Raw genomic sequence first — 9,594 nt, forward strand, 5'->3', positions numbered from 1 at the left:
ATCCAATGGATGTTGGCAATTTGATCTCTGGTTCCTCTGTCTTTTCTAAATCCCAGTGTTTTTGCTGGCCTCCGGCTATCAGTAAGCAGTGTTTGTGGTTGGACTGGCCCTTGGAGTTTTTATTATGAATGCAAGATGCCCTTCAGCAATAACCATCAGGAAACTTTGAGGAAAAAAACATAGAGATTTATTATCTAGGAGACCTAGAAATTACATAGCACAGCTGGAGCCACTCAGTGAGATCTCTGGTATAGATGGGGGGGGGGGGCGGGGGACGGGCGGCGGGGGGGGGGCAAACCTGGGGTTCTGCCTTTATTGGTGTCACGAATGGGCACCTAGGGTTTCACTGGCCCACTCCTCACTGGTGAATTCAAAACAGAAGAGCATGAATTTAAAGTGTGGGAAGACAGGTGACTTTCCAGGTGGTCCAGTGGCTAAGACTCTGCGCTCCCAATGCAGGGAGCCTGGGTTTGATCTCTGGCCAGGGAATTAGATCCTACAGGCCATAAATAAAGATCTCAAGTGCCGCAACTAAGATCTGGCGCTCTCAAATTAATTAATTTAAAAATCAAATGAAAATAAAGTGTGGAAAAATAAATGAAGTGTGAGAAAAAAGCAAGCAACCCAAATGATCTAAAGTTATTGATGTCAACCAAGAGCTCTAAACATTGGAGAAGGAAATGGCAACCCACTCCAATGTTCTTGCCTGGAGAATCCTAGGGACGGGGAACCTGGTGGGCTGCCGTCCCTGGGGTTGCACAGAGTCGGACACGACTGAAGCTACTTAGCAAGAGCTCTCATGTCAATGTATGGCAAAACCAATACAGAATTGTAAAGTAAAATAAAAAATAAATAAATAAATTTTTAAAAATAAAATAAATTTAATTTAAAAAAATAAAACAAAGGGCCTCAGTGGGAGAAGGTGGGCTGGCTCTTCACCCAGTCCTTTGGCTGGTAATATGTTTATTTGAGAAAGGCACCTTGGAAGCAGATACCTCTGAAATGGATGCCTCTGACAATCAAAGCTTAAGTCAAGCAATTTCATTATAAAAAAGAAAAAAGCAAACAAAACGACCGTCAAGGTTTACCCTACACCCAGGAACAATCTCCAAGAAGTGATATTTATCTGGGCTAATCCTGGGCTCATACCTTACAGGCATTGTCTCATTTTACACATGGCAAAACAGGGGCTCCAAGAGATGTAGGAACTGGCAGGGGCAGAATTAAAGACAGGTCTCTGTTATGCTTAGTCATTCAGTCTTGTGACTCTTTGCAACCCCATGGACTCTAGCCCTCCAGGCTCCTCTGTCCATGGGGATTCTCCAGGCAAGCATACTGGAGTGGGTTGCCATTTCCTCCTCTAGGAAATCTTTCCAACCCAGGGATTGAACCCAGGTCTCCTGCATTGCAGGCAGATTCTTATAAGCTACCAGGGAAGCCCAAGAATACTGGAGTTGGTAGTCTATCCCTTCTCCAGGGGAATCTTCCCGACCCAGGAATCGAACCAGGGTCTCCTACATTGCAGGCAGATTCTTTACCAGCTGAGCTACCAGGGAAGCCCCATAAAGACAGGTCTAGCTGAAGTTTAAGTCCATGCTCTTCCCTGCTGTTTTCACACTGACACATGGAGCTGGAGTTCTTAAATTAGAGACCTTTAGCATTTTAAGACCCACTCCAGTACTCTTGCCTGGCAAATCCCATGGATGGAGGAGCCTGGTAGGCTGCAGTCCATGGGGTCGCCGGGAGTTGAACACTACTGGGCGACTTCGCTGTCACTTTCATGCATTGGAGAAGGAAATGGCAATCCCATCCAGCGTTCTTGCCTGGAGAATCCCAGGGACGGGGGAGCCTAGTGGGCTGCTGTCTACGGGGTCGCACAGAGTCGGACACGACTGAAGTGACTTAGCAGCAGCAGCAGCAGCTTGCCCTAGAGCCCATGACCACAACAAGAGAATCCAAAATGGGACCCGAAATGAGAAATGAGAAGCCCGAGTATAGAAACTAGAGCAGCCCATGCTCTCCACAACTAGAGAAAGCCCACCCTCAACGAAGGCAACGAAGACCCAGTACAGCCAAAAATAAATAAATATTTTTAAAAATAATAATTAAAAAATAAATATGTGGAGTTTCTCAGCGCATCTTTTTCTGTTCTAAGGAAGCATTAACAGCTAGTTAGACCTAGAGGAACAGGAACGCTCACAGGGACTGTGAGCACAGTCAGAGGGAAGGAAGGTACTCCAACAGCCTTCTTCTAAGGGAAAGACTGCTGGGTCCCATTTTAACGCCCGTTGGAAAGGGAGGTCCAACAGACTGCTAAACCCAAGAAGAGTAATAAGTGTGTGCTCCTTTAAGTAGTGGTATTTGAAAAAGTGGGAAAAAGACCTAAGGTCTCCGAAGAAGACATGCAGATGGCTAACAAACACATGAAAAGATGCTCAACATCGCTCAGTATTAGAGAAATGCAATCAAAACCACAATGAGGCATCACCTCACACTGGTCAGAATGACCATCATCAAAAAGTCTATGAACAATAAATGCTGGAGAGGGCGTGGAGAAAAGGGAACCCTCTTGCATTGTTGGTGGGTATGTGACTTGATACTGCCATTGAAGACAGTATGGTGATTCCTATAAAAACTAGGAATAAAAGCACCATATGACCCAGCAATCCCACTCCTAGGCATATACCCCGAGGAAACCAGGGTTGAAAAAGACACATGTATTCCATCGTTCATTGCAGTAATATTTGCAATAGCTAGAACATGGAAGCAACCTAGATGCCTATCAACAGGTGAATGGATAAAGAAGTTGTGGTACATATACACAATGGAATGTTACTCAGCCATAAAAGGGAACAAATTTAAGTCAGTTCTAATGAGGTGGATGAACCTAGAACCTATTATACAGAGTGAAGTGAGTCAGAAAGTGAAAGATAAATCTTATTCCAGGGCACATATGGAGAAATGGTTCTGAAGAATTTATTTACAGGGCAGCAATGGAGAAACAGACATAGAGAATAGACTTATGGACATGGGGAGAGGGGAGGAGAGGGTGAGATGTATGGAAAGAGTAACGTGTAAATTTATATTACCATATGTAAAATAGATAGCCAACGGGGAATTTGCAGTATGGCTCAGGAAACTCAAACAGGGGCTCTGTATCAACTTAGAGGGGCCGGATGGGGAGGAAGATTTCAGGGAGGTTCAAAAGGAAGGGGATACATGTATACCTATGGTTGATTCATGTTGAAGTTTGACAGAAAACAACAAAATTTTGTAAAGCAATTATCCTTCCATAAAAAATTAAAAAAAAATGTTATTTGCTCAGTCATGTCCAACTCTTAGGGCCTCCGTGGACGGTAAAGACAATAGCCCTCCAGGCTTCTCTGTTATGGAATTCTGCAGGCAAGCATACTAGAGTGGGTTGTCATTCCCTTCTCCAGGGGATCTCACCGACCCAGGGATCGACCCGAGTTTGCCGTATTGCAGGCAGATCCTTCAGCTGAGCCACCACAGAGGCCCTTTAAGAGGAGGGCTGGAAGACGGAGGGGGCGTGGTCATAAGAGACCCGGTGGGTTGGGTAAGATGAGCCCCTTCCGGTTACACAATCCTAGCAAGATGGCGGCGCCCAGGGCGGTAGGTGACCGAAGCTTTCCGAGTCCCCTAAATTAGTGTCCGCTCCGCTGTCTCTGCCTTCAGGACCTCTCTCGGCGCCCAGCGGACAAGGAGCGAGAAGGAGCAGGGGGTCTCTCCCGCTAAGCCTCGCTCTGGGCGCGGAGACGTGTGGTCGTCGGGAGACGGGAAGGATCGGTGCGGGTCACAGGCAGCGAAGGCGAGAAACCAATGGGGAAGCAGGGAGTGCCGACTGAGAAAGTGCGCCAGACCAATCAGAGGGAGGGATCCGACGGGCGCTGGGAGTCTGGGAACGGACGACAGTGGGACCTGCAAAGGATGAGGGTTTGGAAGAAATTGGCAGAAAAACTGAGGTTTGAGGTCCAAGAGTAGGTGAGGGAAACTCATGGAATAGTTAGGAATATTGATGGAAAAACCAAGAGGTGAATTTGGGAATTCCAAGGGAAACGATCTAGGGGAAATTAAGCGGAGAATTTGCAATATTGTGAAAAGAATTTAGGAAGAAGTCGGCAAAATCAAGGAATGGAGCTAGGAAAATTAAGGTTGGGGGCTTAAAAGGAATTTTAAGGAAAATAAGTATGTGGGCAAAACTATTGGGAGAATTTGGTTAAAGCAAAAAGAGAAACTGAAACAGGTTAAGAGAAAACTTTGGAGGGGAACTTGAAGAGAGTTTGGGAGCTTCAAGAGGTAAGTTAAGGATGGTTTGGCGAGAAATTAAGATTATATTTGGGAGCTTCCTTGGCGGCTCAGTGGTAAAGCACCCTAGACCCCATTTTTCAGCAACAGAAGAAGTCACAGCATCAGAAGCCTGCACACTGAAATGGAAGAGTAGCCCCCCATCACAGCAACTAGAGAAAGCCTGCGCAGCAACAAAGACTCAGCATAGCCAAAAATTAAAAAAAAAAAAAAAAAAAGATTTTTAATTGTTATATTTTGGGAAAAGGAATGCCTTAGTTAAGAAAACTCTGGTGGGAAGTGGATAAAATTAACGGGAGAATTTGTAGTACATTAAGAGTTCAGATAATAGAGGTTTGGTGAGAGGCTAAGGGCTTGGGGGAAGTTAGGGGGAGACTTTAGGAAAACCAGAAGACCCTTTGGCCAAATCAAAGATAAACTTTTTGGCAGGGCTAGGTTTTGGTTGCTGCATGCAAGCTTCCTCCAGTTGTGACAGTCAGGGGCTACTTTAGCTGTGGCGCACTGGTCTCTCATTGCAGTGGCTTCTCTTGTTGCGGAGCACAGGCTCTAGGTCAAGTGGGCTCAGTAGTTGAGGCACATGGGCTTAGTTGTTCCCAAGCATGTGGGAGCTTCCCAAACCAGGGATCGAACCCACGTCCCCTGCGATGGCAGGCAGATTCTTAATCACTGGACCACCAGGGAAGTCCCAAAGAGAATTGAAGATTGATTAAAGGAAAGAACCTGGGGAAAGCGTGGGGAAATTTTTCAGATTCCAAAGAACTGGAAGGTCCTAGAAGAGAAATGAGCAGGGAAGCATTGAGGAGGGAAGATTTGGGAGGAAAACCGGGGGAATCTGTCTGTGTGTCTCTCAGGAGGCTCTGGGCTCAGCTCCTCCTCCCCTTTCCTCCCCAGTCCCTGCGGCTGGTGGCCCCGGTATGGAACAGGGGTACCAGCGGCATCCGTGGCCTGAGCAAGGCAGTGGCCCCGGAGGGCAGTCAGAGGAAGGGGAGGACGCTGCTCCAGTTCCTGACTGACCGCTTCTATGACGTGGAGGCTGTGAGGGAGTACCTTCTCCGGAAGCAGGTGTTGAAGGTGCAAAAGAAAAATCGGTGAGAACCCACTGACCTGCCCAGCCCTGCTGTCCAGGCCTCCCCGGTCTGCCCGCCCTGCCCTTGCCACTCCAGGAAGCCCTGGGGCTTCCAGTGCGAACCTTGCCCACGTGCCTCTTCATCTCCAGCCCACATGCTTCCCAAACCCTCCAGCTCATAGAGGCAATCCATTGCCCACTGGCTCCTCTTGGAGGTCTAGCTGGCACTTCAGACCTCACATGGCTAACAGCAAACGGTTTCCCCCTAAAACAGGCTTCTCACCCCTAAGCCTTCCTCATCCCAGTCAGTGGCCCATCCGTCGTTCAGACCACATTCTAAAGAGTTATCCCTGATTCCTGTCTTTGCTTCCCTTTCCTCCACATCCAGTCCATCAATAAAACACCAGAATATCCTAAATTTGACCAATGGTCACCTTCTAACTGTCCGTAGCCTGGTTGGAGCCCTTTTATTTTATGGTTGGATGACTGCAGTTGTCTCCTATCTGGTCACCTTTTGGCCCCTGTTAACAGTCTACACAGCAGCCAGAGGACTCGTAAGAAAGGAAGATGAATAACATTACCATTTTGCTTAAAATTCTCTTATGGTTTCCGACTGCAACTAGAATAAAAGCCAAACTCCAAGGCCGAAAATCTGGCCCCTTACTGAGCTTTGAGACCTCTACCCGGGACGCCCACTCACCTCTGCCAGCCTGGCATCCTTATTGCCATTTGTTCATCTTAATTCAAGCCTCTGAGCCTTTGCAACTGGCTTTTCCCTTGGCCTGGCAGACTCTGACCCTGACCTCTGCAATCCCTCTCTCATTCAAATCTCTCCAGTTTCGCCTCCTCCAACACGCAAACCAAATCACTACCTCCATCCGCCATCCCGACCCGAGCCACCCCTAGTCTGCTCCCTCCATATTAACTTCATCACGGAATTGCTACTCCGCGATTTGTTCTTAACTTGGCGGTTGTCTGTTTCCCCTGTGAAATAGCTCTGCAGGGGCAGGGACAGTGATCCGCCTTGGTCACAACTGTCCCCCAGTGCCCAGCACTTCAGAGGCCCTCAGTAAATATTAGCCATCTGACTCAGAGTGCCTGCGTATCTCAGTCCCGTGCTGTGGACTGTGACCCTCTCAGCAGCACCAGGGCCTGGCAAGGGGTGTGGTGCTTCAAGGCTCACCCTCGGCTACTCTTCTCCCGGCAGGTCCTTCACCTACATCGAGGAGCGATACGGCCCCTACGTCGCAGGGGCCTATTTTGTCCTGAAGCAGGGAGGCGCAGTCAAGTATGACGGCAAAGGTGTCAGAACGGGGGGAGCGGGGAGAGGCGGGAGAGGCACTTTCCAAGCCTGGGGCTCATCCGTCGGATGGGCTCACGTCAGCCCGACTGGCTTCCGTGCACACCCTGGTCTCTGCCCGCTCCTGGCCATGTGGCTGGGGCCTTGTTCCTGAGCTTCAGTGTTGTCATCTGTAAAATGGGATGGTGGTCATGTGTAACCTACAAGGTGTGCTGAAAGATTCAGAGACACTTTGCAGTCTGGACACTTGTCATGGGTCACAGGCCAACATAGCATGCGTGCTAGGTCAGCGCTGGTGCGTCTTTTCTTTCTTCCTTCCCCCTCTGCCACCTCTTGTTTTTCCCCTTTATTTTCCTTCTTTTTTTGAAAACACAATTCACATAGGCTTCATCTAGCCTTCCTCTTGGTTCTGATTGAGATTTTCACTTGTTTTGAGCACTTCCTCAAGCACCTTAGAAATGGTGTACCTGTCTGTAAATATCTCAACATTCACCCATCTCCAAGGATTCTTGTCTCATAGCTCTTTTTTCTCATGTTAATATCCATAATCTCTTCAACCCTCAACTTCCAGGTATGTAAAATTGGCCAAACACTCCATCTTTGATGGGGTTGTCAGGGGACCCAACGAGACCAGACATGTAAAGCCCTTAGCGCAGGGCTTGGTGTCTAGTGAGTGCAGCAGGTTCTCTGAAACGGTGCTAGCAGTGTTATTAAGAGGTTGGAAGGTTGCGGGACCCTGCTGACACTCCCTCTCTCCCAGGTTTCGGGACAGGGAGTGGATGCGGGCAAATGAGCAGGGCCTTTCCTCTCTTGAGTTCCGGAAGCTCCAGGAGGTGCCCGTGGAGGCTGTGGATGCCAGTGGTTGTGCTGTCAACTACCAAGGCCTGGACAACCTCTGTGAGTGGGGTGGGGCGGGATGAGGTGGAGACGGGCCAGGCTCTGCCCTTTCGTGGTGGGCTCCAGAAGGGCCGTCAGTGCCATCCGCCCTCTGCCCCCTGCAGTGGCCCTGAAGGAGCTCCAGTCCCTGTCGCTGCGGCGCTGTCCCCACGTGGATGACTGGTGTCTCGGCCGTCTCTACCACCTGGCCGACTCGCTGCAGGAGCTCTCGCTGGCCGGCTGCCCCCGCATCTCTGAACGGGGCCTCGCCTGCCTCCACCACCTCCAGTGAGACCTCAGCTCAGGCTGGGCCCCAGACCAGGGGAGGGCAGTGCCCCCATCCCAGCCTCCTGGACAGACCTAGAGCTGGTGGTGGGTCAGCATAGATGAGCTGTGCAGTGAACCTCTGGGAGGGTGGGAAGACTCTCAGTCTTCCTGCCTTTTTGTATTAATGAAATTACAAGATATTCACACTATTGTGGGACAGCAGAAGCCAGAGGTGCAGTTTGTAATGAACACGGTGGGTCTCATGTACTTGAGCAAAGATTTTATTCAAAAGCTGGAGGTCAGCGTGGGGGCAGGTACACCCCCCACACTCACACAGACGCCATCCTTACATGTGACCCCCCTCCCGCCCCCCATCTTGCCTCCTCTCAGGAACCTCCGCAGGCTGGATATCTCCGACCTTCCTGCCGTGTCCAACCCAGGCCTCACTCAGATCTTGGTGGAGGAGATGCTGCCCCACTGTGAGGTTCTGGGGGCTGACTGGGCACAGGGCCTCAAGGTGGGGCCAGAGGAGCAGTCCCCGGATGCAGCCGGCAGCCCCATCCCCGCCTAGCCTTCGGCCCCTCCCCACCAAGCAGGGTCTCGGCCAGGCTGTGCTGAGCGCCCAACAGCTCATCCTTCTGGCTCTGTTGGGTTCACTCAACTCGGGGGGTCGGGCTGGGCTGAGAGGAGGAGAGCCTGAGCTTGGGACATTTGTTCGCCGCCGCCGGGGTACTCTGGCTAGCTGCACCCAGCCTGAAGCTCCCAGCTCCTCAGTTTGTCAGGTAGCCCTCTTCACATGCTTCTCTCCTTCCCAGTTTCGGGAGCCCCCTTCTCCAGCCTGGAGGAGGTAAGGGCCCTGGCTGCAAGTAGCCCCGGGGAGCTGCACTCTCCCTTGTGATTGCCCCGCACCATGCCCACTTCTCTGGCAAGAGACTTCTCTTGACTTCTGTTAGAAGTCGGATTATCCCACTTGCATGTGCTCCTGTTTCCTGCCAGGGGGCACTACTGGCATTCTACAGGGCTAGTTCTTCCCCGTGTGGGACGACTCGGCTCACTGCGGGCTGCAATATCCCTGGTCCATACCCACTACCCGCGGGGAGTCCCACAGCGTTCCCCTTATTGAGTTACTGACGCTCAGCTCCAAATTCAACGTTGTTTGCTCTGAAAATTGATCTGGGCCTTTGAAGTATTCTCCTTTGCTAACTGGCCTGATAAGGGTTGCCAGTAGAGGGCGACCGAGAGATGTTCCTCAAGGGAGGAAAGGCTTTTGCTTTCTGGCTCCGCTCCAAGGTGCTTGCTCAGCTGCCATGCAGCGCATGGTGGTGCAGGGTTCCCCGTATCTGCTGAGGTGAATCAGGTGGTCAGCAGCTTCCCCTGGCGCCTTCCACCCGCCCCCACCCCCGCGCAGGAGACAGCCTCCACTGAGGTGTCTCTCGGTGAATGCCCCTCCACCATACCCCTGAAGGTAGATTTCCAGTAAGTCCCAGGGCCCCTCCTTACTTCACTTTGCTGTTAGTCATTGATTCAATATATTAAACTTTCCCTGTTCAAATTACTGTGTGGCTTTTCTCTCTAGACTGGATCCAGACTGATAAGAGCCTTGGCATCTGGAGTGTTCCCAGAGATAAATTCACAAAGACAGGATTGGGGGGTTGGTTTGTTCCTGCCTTTGGCTTGACTGCACTACTGAGCTCCTTGGCAGTGGGAAATGAGACATTAGAAATCCATGGCCTAAATGTCATCAACAGGATGAATGGAT

At 50.4% G+C, this 9,594-nt stretch overlaps 1 protein-coding gene across 3 annotated transcripts; it reads left to right on the forward strand.

Moving 5' to 3' along the window:
- Positions 1-3,576: 3,576 nt before the first annotated feature.
- DMAC2 (distal membrane arm assembly component 2) lies at positions 3,577-9,391 on the forward strand. 3 transcript variants are annotated; one of them, XM_040252802.1, is made up of 6 exons: positions 3,577-3,633; positions 5,218-5,414; positions 6,600-6,680; positions 7,453-7,589; positions 7,694-7,856; positions 8,226-9,391. In XM_040252802.1, the coding sequence occupies exons 1-6, from the start codon at positions 3,583-3,585 to the stop codon at positions 8,404-8,406; spliced, it is 810 nt and encodes a 269-aa protein (XP_040108736.1). In that variant the 5' UTR covers positions 3,577-3,582; the 3' UTR covers positions 8,407-9,391. The 3 variants fall into 3 exon arrangements, with proteins under 3 accessions (XP_040108736.1, XP_040108737.1, XP_040108738.1); XM_040252804.1 differs by lacking the exon at positions 3,577-3,633 and adding an exon at positions 3,641-4,317; XM_040252803.1 differs by lacking the exon at positions 7,694-7,856 and having other exon boundaries at positions 6,600-6,694.
- Positions 9,392-9,594: the final 203 nt, after the last annotated feature.

Source organism: Oryx dammah, unplaced genomic scaffold (genome assembly GCF_014754425.2).
Source record: "Oryx dammah isolate SB20612 unplaced genomic scaffold, SCBI_Odam_1.1 HiC_scaffold_13, whole genome shotgun sequence".
Lineage (NCBI taxonomy): Eukaryota > Metazoa > Chordata > Mammalia > Artiodactyla > Bovidae > Oryx > Oryx dammah.

Excerpts from the sequence above, each read along its gene's own strand:
- DMAC2 (XM_040252802.1), top strand. The coding sequence starts at position 3,583 with ATGAGCCCCTTCCGGTTACACAATCCTAGCAAGATGGCGGCGCCCAGG. Across the intron at positions 3,634-5,217 it reads AGATGGCGGCGCCCAGGGCG|TCCCTGCGGCTGGTGGCCCC; the intron begins GTAGGTGACCGA and ends TTTCCTCCCCAG. Across the intron at positions 5,415-6,599 it reads AAGGTGCAAAAGAAAAATCG|GTCCTTCACCTACATCGAGG; the intron begins GTGAGAACCCAC and ends TTCTCCCGGCAG.